Source organism: Mustelus asterias, chromosome 12 (genome assembly GCF_964213995.1).
Source record: "Mustelus asterias chromosome 12, sMusAst1.hap1.1, whole genome shotgun sequence".
Taxonomy (NCBI): Eukaryota; Metazoa; Chordata; class Chondrichthyes; order Carcharhiniformes; family Triakidae; genus Mustelus; species Mustelus asterias.
In genome coordinates this window covers 65,407,370-65,421,791 of record NC_135812.1, presented here as the reverse complement: position 1 = coordinate 65,421,791, position 14,422 = coordinate 65,407,370, and the positions used below count along the sequence as shown (strand labels likewise).

The following is a 14,422-nucleotide window of genomic DNA, read 5'->3' as shown; positions in this document are numbered from 1 at the left end:
GTTGGTAAATTGATGGAAAAGGTCCTCAGGGATGGGATTTACGACCATTTAGAAAGATGCAGATTAATCCGGGATAGTCAGCACGGATTCGTGAAGGGCAAGACGTGCCTCACAAATTTGATTGAATTTTTTGAGGAGGTAACTAAATGTGTTGATGAAGGTAGGGCAGTTGATGTCATATACATGGATTTTAGTAAGGCGTTTGATAAGGTCCCCCATGGTCGGCTTATGATGAAAGTGAGGAGGTGTGGGATAGAGGGAAAGTTGGCCGATTGGATAGGTAACTGGCTGTCTGATCGAAGACAGAGGGTGGTGGTGGATGGAAAATTTTTGGATTGGAGGCAGGTTGCTAGCAGAGTGCCACAGGGATCAGTGCTTGGTCATCTGCTCTTTGTGATTTTTATTAATGACTTAGAGGAGGGGGCTGAAGGGCAGATCAGTAAATTTGCTGATGACACCAAGATTGGTGGAGTAGTGGATGAGGTGGAGGGCTGTTGTAGGCTGCAAAGAGACATAGATAGGATGCAAAGCTGGGCTGAAAAATGGCTAATGGAGTTTAACCCTGATAAATGTGAGGTGATTCATTTTGGTAGGACTAATTTAAATGTGGATTACAGGGTCAAAGGTAGGGTTCTGAAGACTGTGGAGGAACAGAGAGATCTTGGGGTCCATATCCACAGATCTCTAAAGGTTGCCACTCAAGTGGATAGAGCTGTGAAGAAGGCCGATAGTGTGTTAGCTTTTATTAACAGGGGGTTGGAGTTTAAGAGCCGTGGGGTTATGCTGCAACTGTACAGGACCTTGGTGAGACCACATTTGGAATATTGTGTGCATCTGGTCACCTCACTATAAGAAGGATGTGGAAGCGCTGGAAAGAGTGCAGAGGAGATTTACCAGGATGCTGCCTGGTTTGGAGGGTAGGTCTTATGAGGGAGCTAGGGCTGTTCTCTCTGGAGCAGAGGAGGCTGAGGGGAGACTTAATAGAGGTTTATAAAATGATGAAGGGGATAGATAGAGTGAACGTTCAAAGACTATTTCCTCGGGTGGATGGAGCTATTACAAGGGAGCATAACTATAGGGTTCGTGGTGGGAGATATAGGAAGGATATCAGAGGTAGGTTCTTTACGCAGAGAGTGGTTGGGGTGTGGAATGGACTGCCTGCTGTGATAGTGGAGTCAGACACTTTAGGAACATTTAAGCGGTTATTGGATAGGCACATGGAGCACACCAGGATGATAGGGAGTGGAATAGCTTGATCTTGGTTTCAGATAAAGCTCGGCACAACATCGTGGGCCGAAGGGCCTGTTCTGTGCTGTACTGTTCTATGTTCTAAAAATGAACTAAAAAGATATAAAGACAGCAACTTGCACAATGGGTCGCTGCCCTACATGAACATATCAATAGAGAGACAGAGATATGTCAGGGACTCAGAGAGTGCAGTGTTCATACTCACTCAGGATGATTTCGATTTGATTTCACTGTCTCAGCCTCTCTCTCTCTCATTCTCTCTCTCTCTCTCTCTTTCTGTAAACATTTACTAAATTGAAAAAACTGCAATCAAGATGCCTGCTGTCAGTTTGTACATTACAATAATCATGCAGGGTCCCGGGCTCGATTCCCGGCTCGGGTCACTGTCTGTGTGGAGTTTGCACGTTCTCCCTGTGTCTGCGTGGGTTTCCTCCGGGTGCTCCGGTTTCCTCCCACAGTCCAAAGATGTGTGGGTTAGGTGGATTGGCCATGCTAAATTGCTCCTTAGTGTCAGGGGGACCAGTTACGGTAAATGCATAGGGTTATGGAGTTAAGGAATGGCCTCCTTCTGCACTGTAGGGATTCTATGGTTCTATGCAGAAACACAGAGCGAGAGAGAGAAATCCATTATCGGAAAATCTGAACTGAATTTGAAAAATGCCACTATTGTTCGGATAGAAGGAAATGGGAACATTAGCTGTGTGCGTCATTAGGAGTTTAGGTGAGAGTTTGCTGTTACCTTGTTGCTGAGATTTCATAGCTTTTCTTGCAGTTTCTGCCAAAGTCTTTGCTTTGTTCATTTTGCTTTGAGGACTCTTTCTTCCCAAATCTTTTGGTGGATTTTTTTTCTGCCCATTGCAACCTTCAGTGTGTGGAGCAGTGCCATCTGCTGCCAGCAGATGGGGATTGTGTACTCCACTGGTGGGACCTCCTCTGAGGAGGAAGAGAGGGCAAAAAGGAGAGGAGGTCAGAAGTCTGCAGGCAGCATCACAGAGAGCAACCTGTGGGAGGCGAGGCACGGGCACAGGGGGTGCAGGGTGATGCACTATCAATCGAGTCAAGACTAGTTGTGAGCAAGACAAATAGGCTTTTATTAGCAAGAACTTGGAGCAATCCCTGTCGGAGATCTGGTCTGTACTGAAGGCTAGGGGGAGGAGCCACCGCCTTTATACCCGGACCAGGGGGAGGAGTCTTGGGCGGAACCGACAGGGATGTGCCACATATACAGGTAATAATAAATACTAACTAACAGTGGTTAACCACCACAGATAACAGCTAACAGTGGTTTACCACATTCACCCCCTGTTTAAAAAAGGAGTCCGTCGGGGGTGAGGCAGAGTGAACAATATTTACAGATTTAGTCTATCCGGGGGCTTGCTGTGCCGCTGCGACCACCGTAGTGCCGGTTCCGACGTAGTTTCAGGTCGCGGTGTCGTTTCAAGCGCCGGAACGTTGCTGTCATCCGTAGTCTCGTCCGCCTGTCGGGTGCGTGGTGACGACTCCTGGGGCTCAGGCGAGCTGTATACGGGGGCAAGAGGAGTGAATAGTGGTTCTGATGTGGTAGGGACAAAGTCGGGGGTTGGGGGTGAGGGGTTTGGGGCTATAGAGGTCCCTGAGTCACCTGCGGGCGCTAGGTCACGGATAGATACTGTGTCCTCCCGCTCGTCGGAGTACAGCACATAGGTGTACTGGGGGTTGGCGTGGAGGAGTTGAACCCTTTCGACCAGGGGGTCAGACTTACGGGTCCTGGCATGCTTCCGAAGCAGCACAGGGCCCGGGTATGCCAGCCATGATGGTAGTGAAGTCCCTGAGGAAGACTTCCTGGGGAACACGAACATCCGTTCGTGGGGGTGGCATTGGTTGCCGTGAACAGGAGGGACCTAATGAAGTGTAGTGCCTCCGGTAGGACCTCTTGCCAGTGGGTGACTGGAAGGCCTTTAGACCGTAGCGCTAGTAAAACGATCTTCCAGACAGTGGCGTTCTCTCTCTCCACCTGCCCGTTACCCCGGGGGTTGTAGCTAGTGGTCCTACTCGAGGCTATGCCTTTGGAGAGCAGGTACCGTCGCAGTTCATCACCCATGAAGGAGGATCCCCGGTTGCTATGGATATAGCTAGGGAAACCAAACAGAGTGAAGAGGCTGCGCAGGGCCCTGATGACTGTGGCCGAGGACATATCTGGGCAGGGAATCGCAAAGGGGAAACGTGAGTACTCGTCAATGACATTGAGAAAGTATATGTTGCGATCAGATGAGGGGAGGGGGCCTTTGAAGTCGATGCTTAGGGGTTCAAAGGGGTGGGTGGCTTTTATGAGGTGTGCCCTGTCTGGTCGGTAGAAGTGCGGCTTGCATTCCGCGCAGAGCTGGCAATTCCAAGTTATGGACCTGACATCCTCAACGGAGTAGGGCAGGTTTTGGGCTCTAATGAAGTGAAAAATCCTGGTGACCCCCGGGTGGCAGAGGTCGTTGTGGAGAGCCTGCACACTGGCGCATGTTCCACGGGACAGGGCGTCAGGTGGCTCATTGAGCTTCCCGGGCCGATACAAGATATCATAATTGTAGGTGGAGAGTTCGATCCTCCACCATAATATCTTGTCGTTCTTGATCTTGCCTCGCTGCGTATTGTTGAACATGAAGGCAACGGATCGTTGGTCCGTGAGTAGGGTGAACCATTTCCCAGCTAAATAGTGGTGCCAGTGCCGTACAGCTTCCACTATGGCTTGGGCTTCCTTTTCGACAGAGGAGTGTCGAGTTTCGGGGCCTTGGAGGGTTCGTGAAAAGAAGGCCATGGGTCTGCCCGCCTGGTTAAGGGTGGCGGCTAGGGCGAAGTCAGACGCATCGCTCTCCACCTGGAATGGGATGGATTCGTCTATACCGTGCATCGCGGCCTTTGCAATGTCAGCTTTGATGCGGTCGAAGGCCAGACGGCCTCCGCCGTCAAGGGAAAAAGTGTGGATTTAATAAGCGGACGGGCTTTATCCGCATAGTTGGGGACCCACTGTGCAAAGTACGAGAAGAAACCCAGGCATCTTCTCAGTGTTTTGAGGCTAGTGGGGAGGGGAAGTTCCAGGAGGGGACGCATACGGTCAGGATCGGGGCCGATGACCCCATTCTCCACTACGTACCCGAGGATGGCGAGGCGGTGTGTACTGAATCCACACTTCTCCTTATTGTAAGTCAGGTTAAGGAGACTAGCCGTGTGCAGGAATCTGTGGAGGTTGGCATCGTGGTCCTGCTGGTCATGGCCGCAGATGGTGACGTTATCCAGTTACTGGAAGATGGCCCGCAGCCCGTTCTGGTCTACCATTCGGTCCATTTCGCGCTGGAAGACCGAGACCCCATTGGTGACGCCTAAAGGGACCCTAAGGATGTGGTAAAGGCGAGCATCCGCCTCGAATGCCGTATATTGGCGGTCCTCCGGGCGGATAGAGAGCTGGTGGTATGCCGACTTCAAGTCAACGGTGGAGAACACCCGATATTGTGCAATCTGATTGACCATGTCAGATATGCGGGGAAGGGGGTATGCGTCCACCTGCATGTATCGATTAATGGTCTGACTGTAGTCAATGACCATTCTGTGTTTCTCCCCGGACTTAACGACTACCACTTGTGCTCTCCAGGGGCTGGTACTGGCTTCGATGATCCCTTCCCTGAGGAGCCGCTGGACTTCAGACCTGATAAAGGCCCTGTCTCCAGCACTATACCGCCTGCTCTTGGTGGTGATGGGCTTGCAGTCGGGAGTGAGATTCGCAAACAAGGAGGGAGGGGCGATCTTAAGGGTCGAGAGACTGCAGGTGGTGCGCAGTGGGCAATTTAGGCGCTGCTGATTGCAGACGGAGAGCGGGGGAAAAGGCCCATTATACTGTATAGTGACACTCGTCAGATGGGTCATGAAATCTAGCCCCCGGAGTACAGAAGCGCAGAGATGTGGCAGCACGAGGAGCCTGAAGTTATCGTATGCCCCGCACCATCAGGGTCACCACGCAGCACCCGAGGACATTTACAGAGCGGGATTGCGATGCCATGGAGATCGTTTGCTTGATGGGCCGCACGGAAAAGGCGTATCGGCTCACGGTATCAGGGTGAATTAAGCTCTCCGTACTCCCGCTGTCAAACAAACAATGCTCCCTGTGCCCGTTTACCTCAATGTCCATCATGGACTTGGCGAGTCGATGAGGCTCGGTCTGGTCCAGGGTAGCCGACGCCACCGTTGAATCCTGCAGATAGCCGTAGGGGGCTGATGAGGTAGGAGATGGCGGCCCCTGCTGGTCACTCGCGGCCGTTGTCGTCCAAGATGGTGACCCCCGCGGGTCGGCGGCAGCCGATGACATCATCCAAGATGGCGGCCTCTGCGGGTCGCACGCGGCCGGAGTCGTCCAAGATGACGGCCCCCGCGGGTCGCACGCGGCCGGAGTCGTCCAAGATGGCAGCCCCTGCGGGTCACATGCGGCCGGGGTCGTCCAAGATGGCGGCCCCTGTGGGTCACACGCGGCGCTCATGGATTTGGAGGTAGACTTATGGCAGACTTTGGCGTAGTGCCCCTTCTTCCCACACGCGGAGCAGAATGACTCCCTCGCCGGGCAGCGTTGTCGGGGGTGCTTACCCAGGCCGCAGAAGTAACATTTCGAGCCTCCAGAGGTTGCTGCAGTGGTCAGGTCACCGGTGAGGTGTGGGGCGGCGTAGGTCTGTGGTCCTCCCGGTAGCGACAGCTGCGGTGTCCACGATGCGCCCACGTGGTCAGGTGAGTAGGCTTTGAGGTATTGTGAGGTCACCTCTAAGGATTCAGCCAGTTCCACCGTCTTCTTTAAGTCCAGCGCACCCTGTTCCAGCAGCCGTTGCCAGATATAAGTAGTTCCGATGCCCGTGACAAAGGCATCCCTGATTAACTCCTCTGTGTATTGGGTGGCAGTCACAGACTTACAGTTGCAGTTCCGGGCAAGCAGTCGCAACGCGCGCAGGAACTGATCAACCGATTCTCCTGGCTGCCGTCTGCGCGTAGCGAGGAGGTGTCTCGCGTAGACTTCATTAGACCGTTTATTATACTGGCCCTTTAAAAGTTCGATAGCGGCCGAGTAATTTTCCGCGTCTCGGATCGTAGCGTATACTACGTCGCTTACCCGGCCACGGAGCACCCGTAGTCTGTCAGCATCTGTACGGACGGCAGTGGAGGCTTCGATGTAGTCTTCGAAGCATTTCAGCCAGTGATCAAACGTGTTTGACGCTCCAGCAGCTTGTGGGTCCAGATTCAGCCTTTCGGGTTTTAGTAACTGCTCCATTTAAAAATAAACTTGCTAATAATATTGATGCACTATCAATCGAGTCAAGACTAGTTGTGAGCAAGACAAATAGGGGCTTTTATTAGCAAGAACTTGGAGCCATCCCTGTCGGAGATCTGGTCTATACTGAAGGCGAGGGGGAGGAGCCACCGCCTTTATACCCAGACCAGGGGGAGGAGTCTTGGGCGGAACCGACAGTGATGTGCCACATATACAGGTAGTACAGGTAATAATAAATACTAACTAACAGTGGTTAACCACCACAGATAACAGTGGTTTACCACACAGGGATAGCAGGGAGGGCAAGGCGGGAGGGATCGCATAAGATGCCATTATCCTGCTGTCAGGGAGAAGAGACAGTAGTCCAGCTACCTCAACATGTCCGAGGTCCAGTGCCACAGGAAGCTCTGCCACTCTCGGACACTGTGACATAATTGCGCTGCGTGATTGGGTTGGAGATCACCTCCAGTTAGTATGTGATCAAAGACACAGATTTTGCAAGTCGCTGCAAAGTACCCTGGCAGCTCCAATGATGCACACACCCTGCCGCACTCCCAGCTGTCAAGGCTGTTCATGGCTCCAGCTCGGCTGGGTGGTTGGCTGCTGGGTGACAAAGGGTGTACCTTGAAAAGGCGGTTCATGAAACCAGCACCCAAGGATGAAGGTGGAAGAGAGGCACAATAGGAGTCATGTCTCCACAAGACAGGTAGTTGAGAGGACCATTGGGCTGCTGAAGATGAGGTTCCGCTTTCACACACATTTTTTCACACAATCCCATGAGCCCAGCTTCACATCACAACCTGTGTAATAAAGTTTACTGGCCCTGTTGTCTATCGCAAGGCGCTGATGAGGCCGGCATTGATGGAAAGTATGATGGACACTCAAGCCATCAAAACAAAATTTAGATTTAGATCTTTTCCAGTTTTCTACATAACATCAAGGACGTAATTAATAGAATTAAAGGGGAAGGAAACCTGGTCCATCTCAGACACTTCCCTTCCCTTCCCTGACCTTTCTGTCTCCATTTCTAGCAATAGACCATCCATTACAAGCCCACTGACTCCCACAGCTATCTGGACTACAGCTCTTCACACCCTACATCCTGTAAGGACTCCATCCCTTTCTCTCAGCTCCTTCGCCTCCGTCGCATTTGTTCCGATGATGCCACTTTCCAAAGTGATGCTTCTAATATGTGCTCCTTTATCCTCAACCGTGGATTCCCATCTACAGTTATCGACAGGGCCCTCAACAGCATGCAGTCCAACTCCCGTGCCACGACCCTCACCCCCTCCCCTCCCTCCCAGAACAAGGATAGAGTCCCCCTTGTTCTCACATTTCACCCCACCAGCCTCCGCATGCAAAGCATAATCCTCCACCATTTTCACCAACTCCAGCGTGATGCCACCACCAAACAAATCTTCCCTTCACTCCCTCTGTCAGCATTCCGCAGAGACTGTTCCCTCCTGGAAAACCTAGTCCACTCCTCCACTATACCCAACACCTCTCCCGTCACTCATGGTACCTTCCCATGCAATCCCATGTGTAACACCTGCCCCTTTACCTCTTCCATGCTCACCATCCAAGATCCAAAACATTCATTCCAGGTTAAGCAGCGTTTCACTTGCGCTTCTTTCAATTTGGTCTATTGCATTCACTGCTCCCATTGTGGTCTCCTCTATATCGGAGAGACCAAATGTAGACTGAGTGTTCGCTTTGCTGAGTACCTTTGGTCTGTGTGCAATCAGGACCCTGACCTTCCCGTTGCTTGCCATTTTAACACACGATCCTGTTCTCATTCCCACAAGTCTGTCCCTGGCCTGCTGCAATGTTCCAGTGAAGCTCAACGCAAACTGGAGGAACAGCATCTCATCTTCCGGCTGGGCACTTTACAGCCTCCGGTCTCAACATCGAATTCAACAACTTCAGATGATTTGCTCTACTCCACCTCGACCCCTTTGTTTTCATTCTATTTTATTTAATTTTTCACTGCTCTCTACCTTTTATTTCTTTATTGCCTTTCTTCATTTTTCTTCCCCCCCCCCCACTCTTTCCCACTACTTTATCCCCCTTTCCTTACCTTTTCTCCCTCTTTGCTTCTCCTTTTCTAAATTTTACCTCTGTCCCATCCATTTCCTCCCCCCCCCAACCTCTTCATTTTAGCTTTTCTGCCGTTTGGCCATTCACACACTTTATTCTCTCTGCGGACAGTCATCAGCAGTCTTTTCCCCTGGTTTCTGTGGCTATGACTCATCTTTCATTCCCTCCCCCCTGCGGTATAAATATCTCCCACTTTCTATGCCTTTTAGCTTTGAAAAAGGGTCATCGGGACTCGAAACGTCAGCTCTTTTCTCTCCTTACAGATGCTACCAGCCCTGCCGAGATTTTCAGCATTTTCTCTTTGGGTTTCAGATTCCAGCATCTGCAGTAATTTGTTTTTATGAAACTATGCTTCAGTTGTATAGAGTTTTGGTCAAAATCCTTATGGAGCAGGAAGGACTTTGATTCATCGATTCCCCAGAGTGATGCAGAGCTGAAACTATTTAATTATGAGGACATGTTGCATTGACTAGGAGTGTACTTCCCTGAGCAGAATAAATTGGAGGGATATTGAGCTAAGTATTTAAAATGTGTGTTAAAAACCTGTATCCAAGGTCATCATTGCTGACATCAGAGCAGCCTTCTCAAAAGTCAACCCACGGAAAGCCCAGATGGGGTACTCAGACAAGCACTCAGGTGCTGCGTGGACCAGCTGGGCGGGTTCTGCGATATCGCAGACATTTTCAACCTCTCTTTACACCAATCTGAGGTCCTTCCCTGCTTCAAGAAGACAACCATCATCCCAGTACCAAAGAAAAGCCAGGCAGTGTGCCTTAATGATTATTGTCCGGTGGCTCTGACATCCATCATAATGAAATGCTTCAAAAGGTTAGTCATTGCACAAATCAGTCCCTGCCTTCCAGACCGCCTGGATCCACTACAGTTTGCCTAACGCCACAACAGATCCACAGCAGACACCATCTCCCTGGCCCTACACTCAACCCTGTAACACCAAGATAACAAAGACACCTGTGTCAGACTACTATTCATAGACTATAGCTTAGCGTTCAAAGCCATTATTCCCACGAAACTCATCTCCAAACTCATCTGTCCAAGACCGCAAGAAACTACAAAGAGTCATGAATGAAGCCCAGTCCATCACTCAAACCAGCCTCCCATCCATTGACTCTGTCTACACTTCCTGCTGCCTCGGAAAAACTGCCAGCATAATTAAGGACCCCACGCACCCTGGACATACTTTCTTTCACCTTCTTACATTGGAAAAAAGTTACAAAAGCCTGAGATCACGTACCAACCGACTCAAAAACAGTTTCTTAGCTGCTGCCATCAGATTTTTGAATGGACCTGCCTTGCATTAAGTTGATCTTTCTCTACACCCTGGCTATGATTGTAACATTCTGCACTCTGTCCTTTCCTTCCCTATGTAAATATGCTTTGTCTGTATAGTTGTCAAGAAACAATACTTTTCATTGTATACTAATATATGTGATAATAATAAATCAAATCAAATAACAATGAGATTCGATAAGTAGATTAAGTGAATCTTTTGTAGCCTAGAATGAAGGGGCATTACCTTAAAATTAAACAATACTGTTTAAGAAGCACTTCACATCAGGGGTAGTAGAAATCTGAAACTCTCTCCTTCAAAAGGTGGTGGTCAATGAAAGCTTTCAAGACTGAGTTGGATAGATTTTTGTTGGCTAAGGATATTGTGATAAGGATAAATGGATTTGAGACATAAATGTCACCATAGCCCCATTTGTTCGGGAAAGCTGACTGATGATGATTTAACCTGAAGATCACCACACCTCAGGCGAGGGATGAGGTTGAGAAGGCGGGGCCTTCATGAATAACTTCAGCCGGTACAGGAATTGAACCCGTGCTGTTGGTGTCGCTGTGCATCACTAACCAGCCATCCAACCAACTGAGATAAACAGACCTCCAATTTGAGATGCAGATGAGGTCTAATCTAATTGAAAAGCAGAACAGGTGCGAGGGATTGAGTAGCCTTCCAATGTTCTGACTTTCCTACAGCAGTTTGGTAGGGATGTAAGAAGGTTATATATTAATGCAAGTTCTTTTTTGTTTTTCATCACAACTAGTGGTGGACTTTTCATTCACTCTTTAATTGAGGCAAAAGGAGGGAGGGAGGACTCTGATGGCTTTGTAATCTGCTTTCCTTCTTCCTATGCTAGCCACCACTGCCATAATCATCATTAGACAATGGTGAAGAACACTTTCCTTTGGTATCTGTTGTATGGACACCAGGGGTGAGGTTTTATGGCCTCACTTGTCCTGAAACCGTAAAATCCCACCCGAGGTCAACGGATCTTTCTATGTTCCACCCCTCGCCTGCTCTGATTCCCGTGTTGGGCGGGCCGGCAAGATTCCGGCCGGGGCAATAATCTTCTTATTTCCATCTCAGAAGGCCGAACAAAAGCTGGAAGTTCAAAGTTGCAGAAATGACTCTCTTTGCGCAGCTTAATAAATTTTATTGTCTGGACATATTCAAAGACTACAAGCTTTGTTTAAAAAAGTTCACAGCTACAATATTAAATATGCAGAAAATTAGTGACTATTATAGATGATGCCCCAAAATTGGGAGCAAGGGGAATGTTTACTTTAGTGCACAGTATGTACAAGCTTAGTCACATCATGATACCTTATAATGTTTGGATCCAAAATAGTAGACCAGAACTGTTTACCTATTGACACAATAGAAACTTGCAAACAGAGACATATACAGCACAGAGGGGGCTGTTTGGTCTACTGTGTTTAACCAATAGTAGGAGACACATAGCCAGAAGTAGGTAAATATTGCAAAAAATAAACTTACTGTTGTCCCCAGAGTGGGCAGAAAGGGTCACACCAGTGGGATTTTCTTTTTTCCCCCCAGACACCTCTCCATAAAGCACTGACCTGTTCTCGAACCAGATCATTGTCAGTCTGAACAGTATGTCTGGAAGGAGACTATCACCACTGCATCCTGTCGCATCCCCATCAGATGCTCACACACGCACAAAGGATTGCCACTCCTTCCACAAACAATCAACCCCTCCACCACCAGCGAACAGTGGCATCCATGTGTACCATCTACAAGGTGCACCTCAGGAACTCAGCAAGGCTCCTGAGGTAGCATCTTCCAAATCCATGACCACTACCATCTAGAAAGACAAGGACAGCAGATACCTGGGAAGACTGCCACTTGGAGGTACCCCTCCAAGTCACTCACTATCCTGACCAGCTGTGGCTGGGTCAAAATCCAGGAATTCCCTCCCTAACAGCATTATGGGTGTACTCAGGGACGGTGACTGTTCAAGCAGGCAGCTCACCACCACCTTCCCAAGGGGCAATTACGGATGGGAAATAAATGCTGGTGTAGCCAGCAGTGCCCACATCCAGTAAATGAATTTAAAAAGATAGACACATGCACACGTGCACACGCACACACACACGCACACACACATGTGCACACACATTCCAGGATTGAATGGGTAGCAATTAAGAATAGCTAAATATCTTTCCTCTTCATAGCCACTGGGCTCTGTGTAGCACCTTTTCTAACTTCAGTGGACTTAGCATTGGCCAAGAATCAAGCTTGATGTATTCCTTCTCTGCAAGGTACAGGTCTGCACTGGTCGTGCCCACTAAATCACTGGAAGAGAAAAGGTGTCAAAATGACTTCTGAGTGAATCTGATCAGATATTCAGTATTTGAAGCAGAAAATGGAAGTCAGTCACAAAGCCGTTTCAGGCTGTCTTGATGTTGACCCCCAGATGCACTTCTTACATTCAAGGACTTCATAGCTTACAGTACTTAATGTTACACTTGGCTTGTCAAGATCTGGCCCTGGCAGGTGGTCCTTACATTTGGCTTTCTCCAAAAACAGCTTCCCCCTCACTGCTCTCCGACACACTGGTCTGGGTGAACTGCTCCATTGGGATGGTGCGGTGTGCTTGCAGCTCTGTCACGGGCGCTGTGCTCAGTTGCATGCTCGAAGTTCTGGTGTCGCTGTAGTAGGAGCTGCTGCAGATGTAGCTGTTGGACCTGGGTTTGGGGCATTTCCCCAGGTGTTTGAAGTGCTTGCCAAAGACGCAGCCGTTGCATTCAAAGTGATTTACCAACAGCCAGCACCTCCACCGCATTTTCAATTCTGCTTGAACCTGCCGCAAAAATAGACGATGAAAACAAAACAAGAGATTGATTTGAGATTGTGGACGTAACTAATTAAGCAAGGCATCAATAAAAATAAAAATATCTTTTTTAATTAAACATGAATGCTAAGATCATTGATGACATTTCAAAACGTGGCTTTGTACGGCTGCCTTTGCCAGTCCACGCTTCCCACACATTCACAGAATTGGGAAACTTTAGCCTGAAGTGGAGACTGCATTTTGCATTCATTTTGAGCCAACCAGTGTTGTTAAAGATGTGGCCGAATGGGCCACCTAAGATTGCAGTTTGCAAGAGCATGCTGGGATAATTGGACAAGTACTGAAACAGGCAGGCTGCAGCCTCAAAACAAATTGGACAGAGGTAAACCAGGCTGCAGCTGCAGACGTTGGAATACACAGGATATAGGCCATCTCAAGGACAAAGGACACTTGCTGGTCAAACCGGGTTGTTTACCAGACATTGGGGCACCTTAACCCTTTTCAACAATACACTTCAAATATTGAACTCAAGCCTGGTTAAAATTATTCAGTAAGCAAAGATAACAAAAATTGCCCAAATTATCTTTTTGCAAGAAAATGGAGCGCACACATTTAGTTTTTTTCATTTTTACATTTTAATTTGTGCCCTTTAGACCTTCTGCTCATCCATCCAGATTCTGGACATTTTAGTAGTAAGAGTTTTACTCATATTTGCAACTGAAGAAAGTAGTAATTCAAGATTTCCCCCCCGCCCAAATGTTAAAGAACAAAAGCTAACTTCTGTTAACAGGAGTTAAAGAACAGAATTTGTCATATTGTAAATAAAATATTTGAATATTCACAATTATGGGTATAGTTTACAATCCGAATGGGTCTTCCCAGCTGAACACCAAGATTTCCTAGAATATGCAAACCTTAAAAGTTATTTTACACTTTGGCTGGAAGTTTATTTTGATAATAGGCCAAGTATAGATAGGCCTCTGCTAATCTGCAACATAGAAATTTTTGCATAGACAACTGCAGTTTGTACATTCTCCCCGTGTCTGCGTGGGTTTCCTCCGGGTGCTCCGGTTTCCTCCCACAGTCCAAAGATGTGCGGGTTAGGTTGATTGGCGATGCTAAAATTGCCCCTTAGTGTCCTGAGATGCGTTGGTTAGAGGGATTAGTGGGTTAAATATGTAGGGATATGGGGGTAGGGCCTGGGTGGGATTGTGGTCGGTGCAGACTCGATGGGCCAAATGGCCTCTTTCTGTACTGTAGGGATTCTATCATTCTATTCTATCATATTAACCCCATAACCACCTACAGACATGGCTGTTGGGTGCACACCCAGAGATCCAGTGGCAGCACCTGATTGGACTCTATCGATCAGGGTAATCAAGCCCTGATTGATTGATTGGCAATAACTAAAAAGGGCGCAAAACCAACGAGATATAAAAGGTGCTGCACAACAGAAGAATCTCTCTCTCTCCCCAATGAACGAACGACAACGGTGACCATCACCAGCAATGACCAGTACAAGGAGAGCCACCACACCAAAGAAGGAAGGAAGATCAGAGCCAGAGTATCAGACCAGACCGAAGGACCAGACTATGCAGAGGACTACGGAGATCAACACACAGATAAAGGCCAATACCTGCCTGGGTACTTGCCAGCCACGCAAAAGCTAAGTCAAGGTCTAGTATTGGAC

General features: G+C 48.5%; 1 protein-coding gene across 1 annotated transcript in view; it reads right to left on the bottom strand.

Annotated features, from left to right (window-relative positions):
* Positions 1-11,053: 11,053 nt before the first annotated feature.
* Positions 11,054-14,422, bottom strand: part of glp2r (glucagon-like peptide 2 receptor) — an 80,407-nt gene continuing 77,038 nt past the window's right edge. The window contains exon 13 of the mRNA XM_078225976.1: positions 11,054-12,741. Within this exon, the coding sequence (XP_078082102.1) occupies positions 12,442-12,741 (300 nt within the window). The 3' untranslated portion in view covers positions 11,054-12,441. The remainder of the gene's footprint in view (positions 12,742-14,422) is intronic.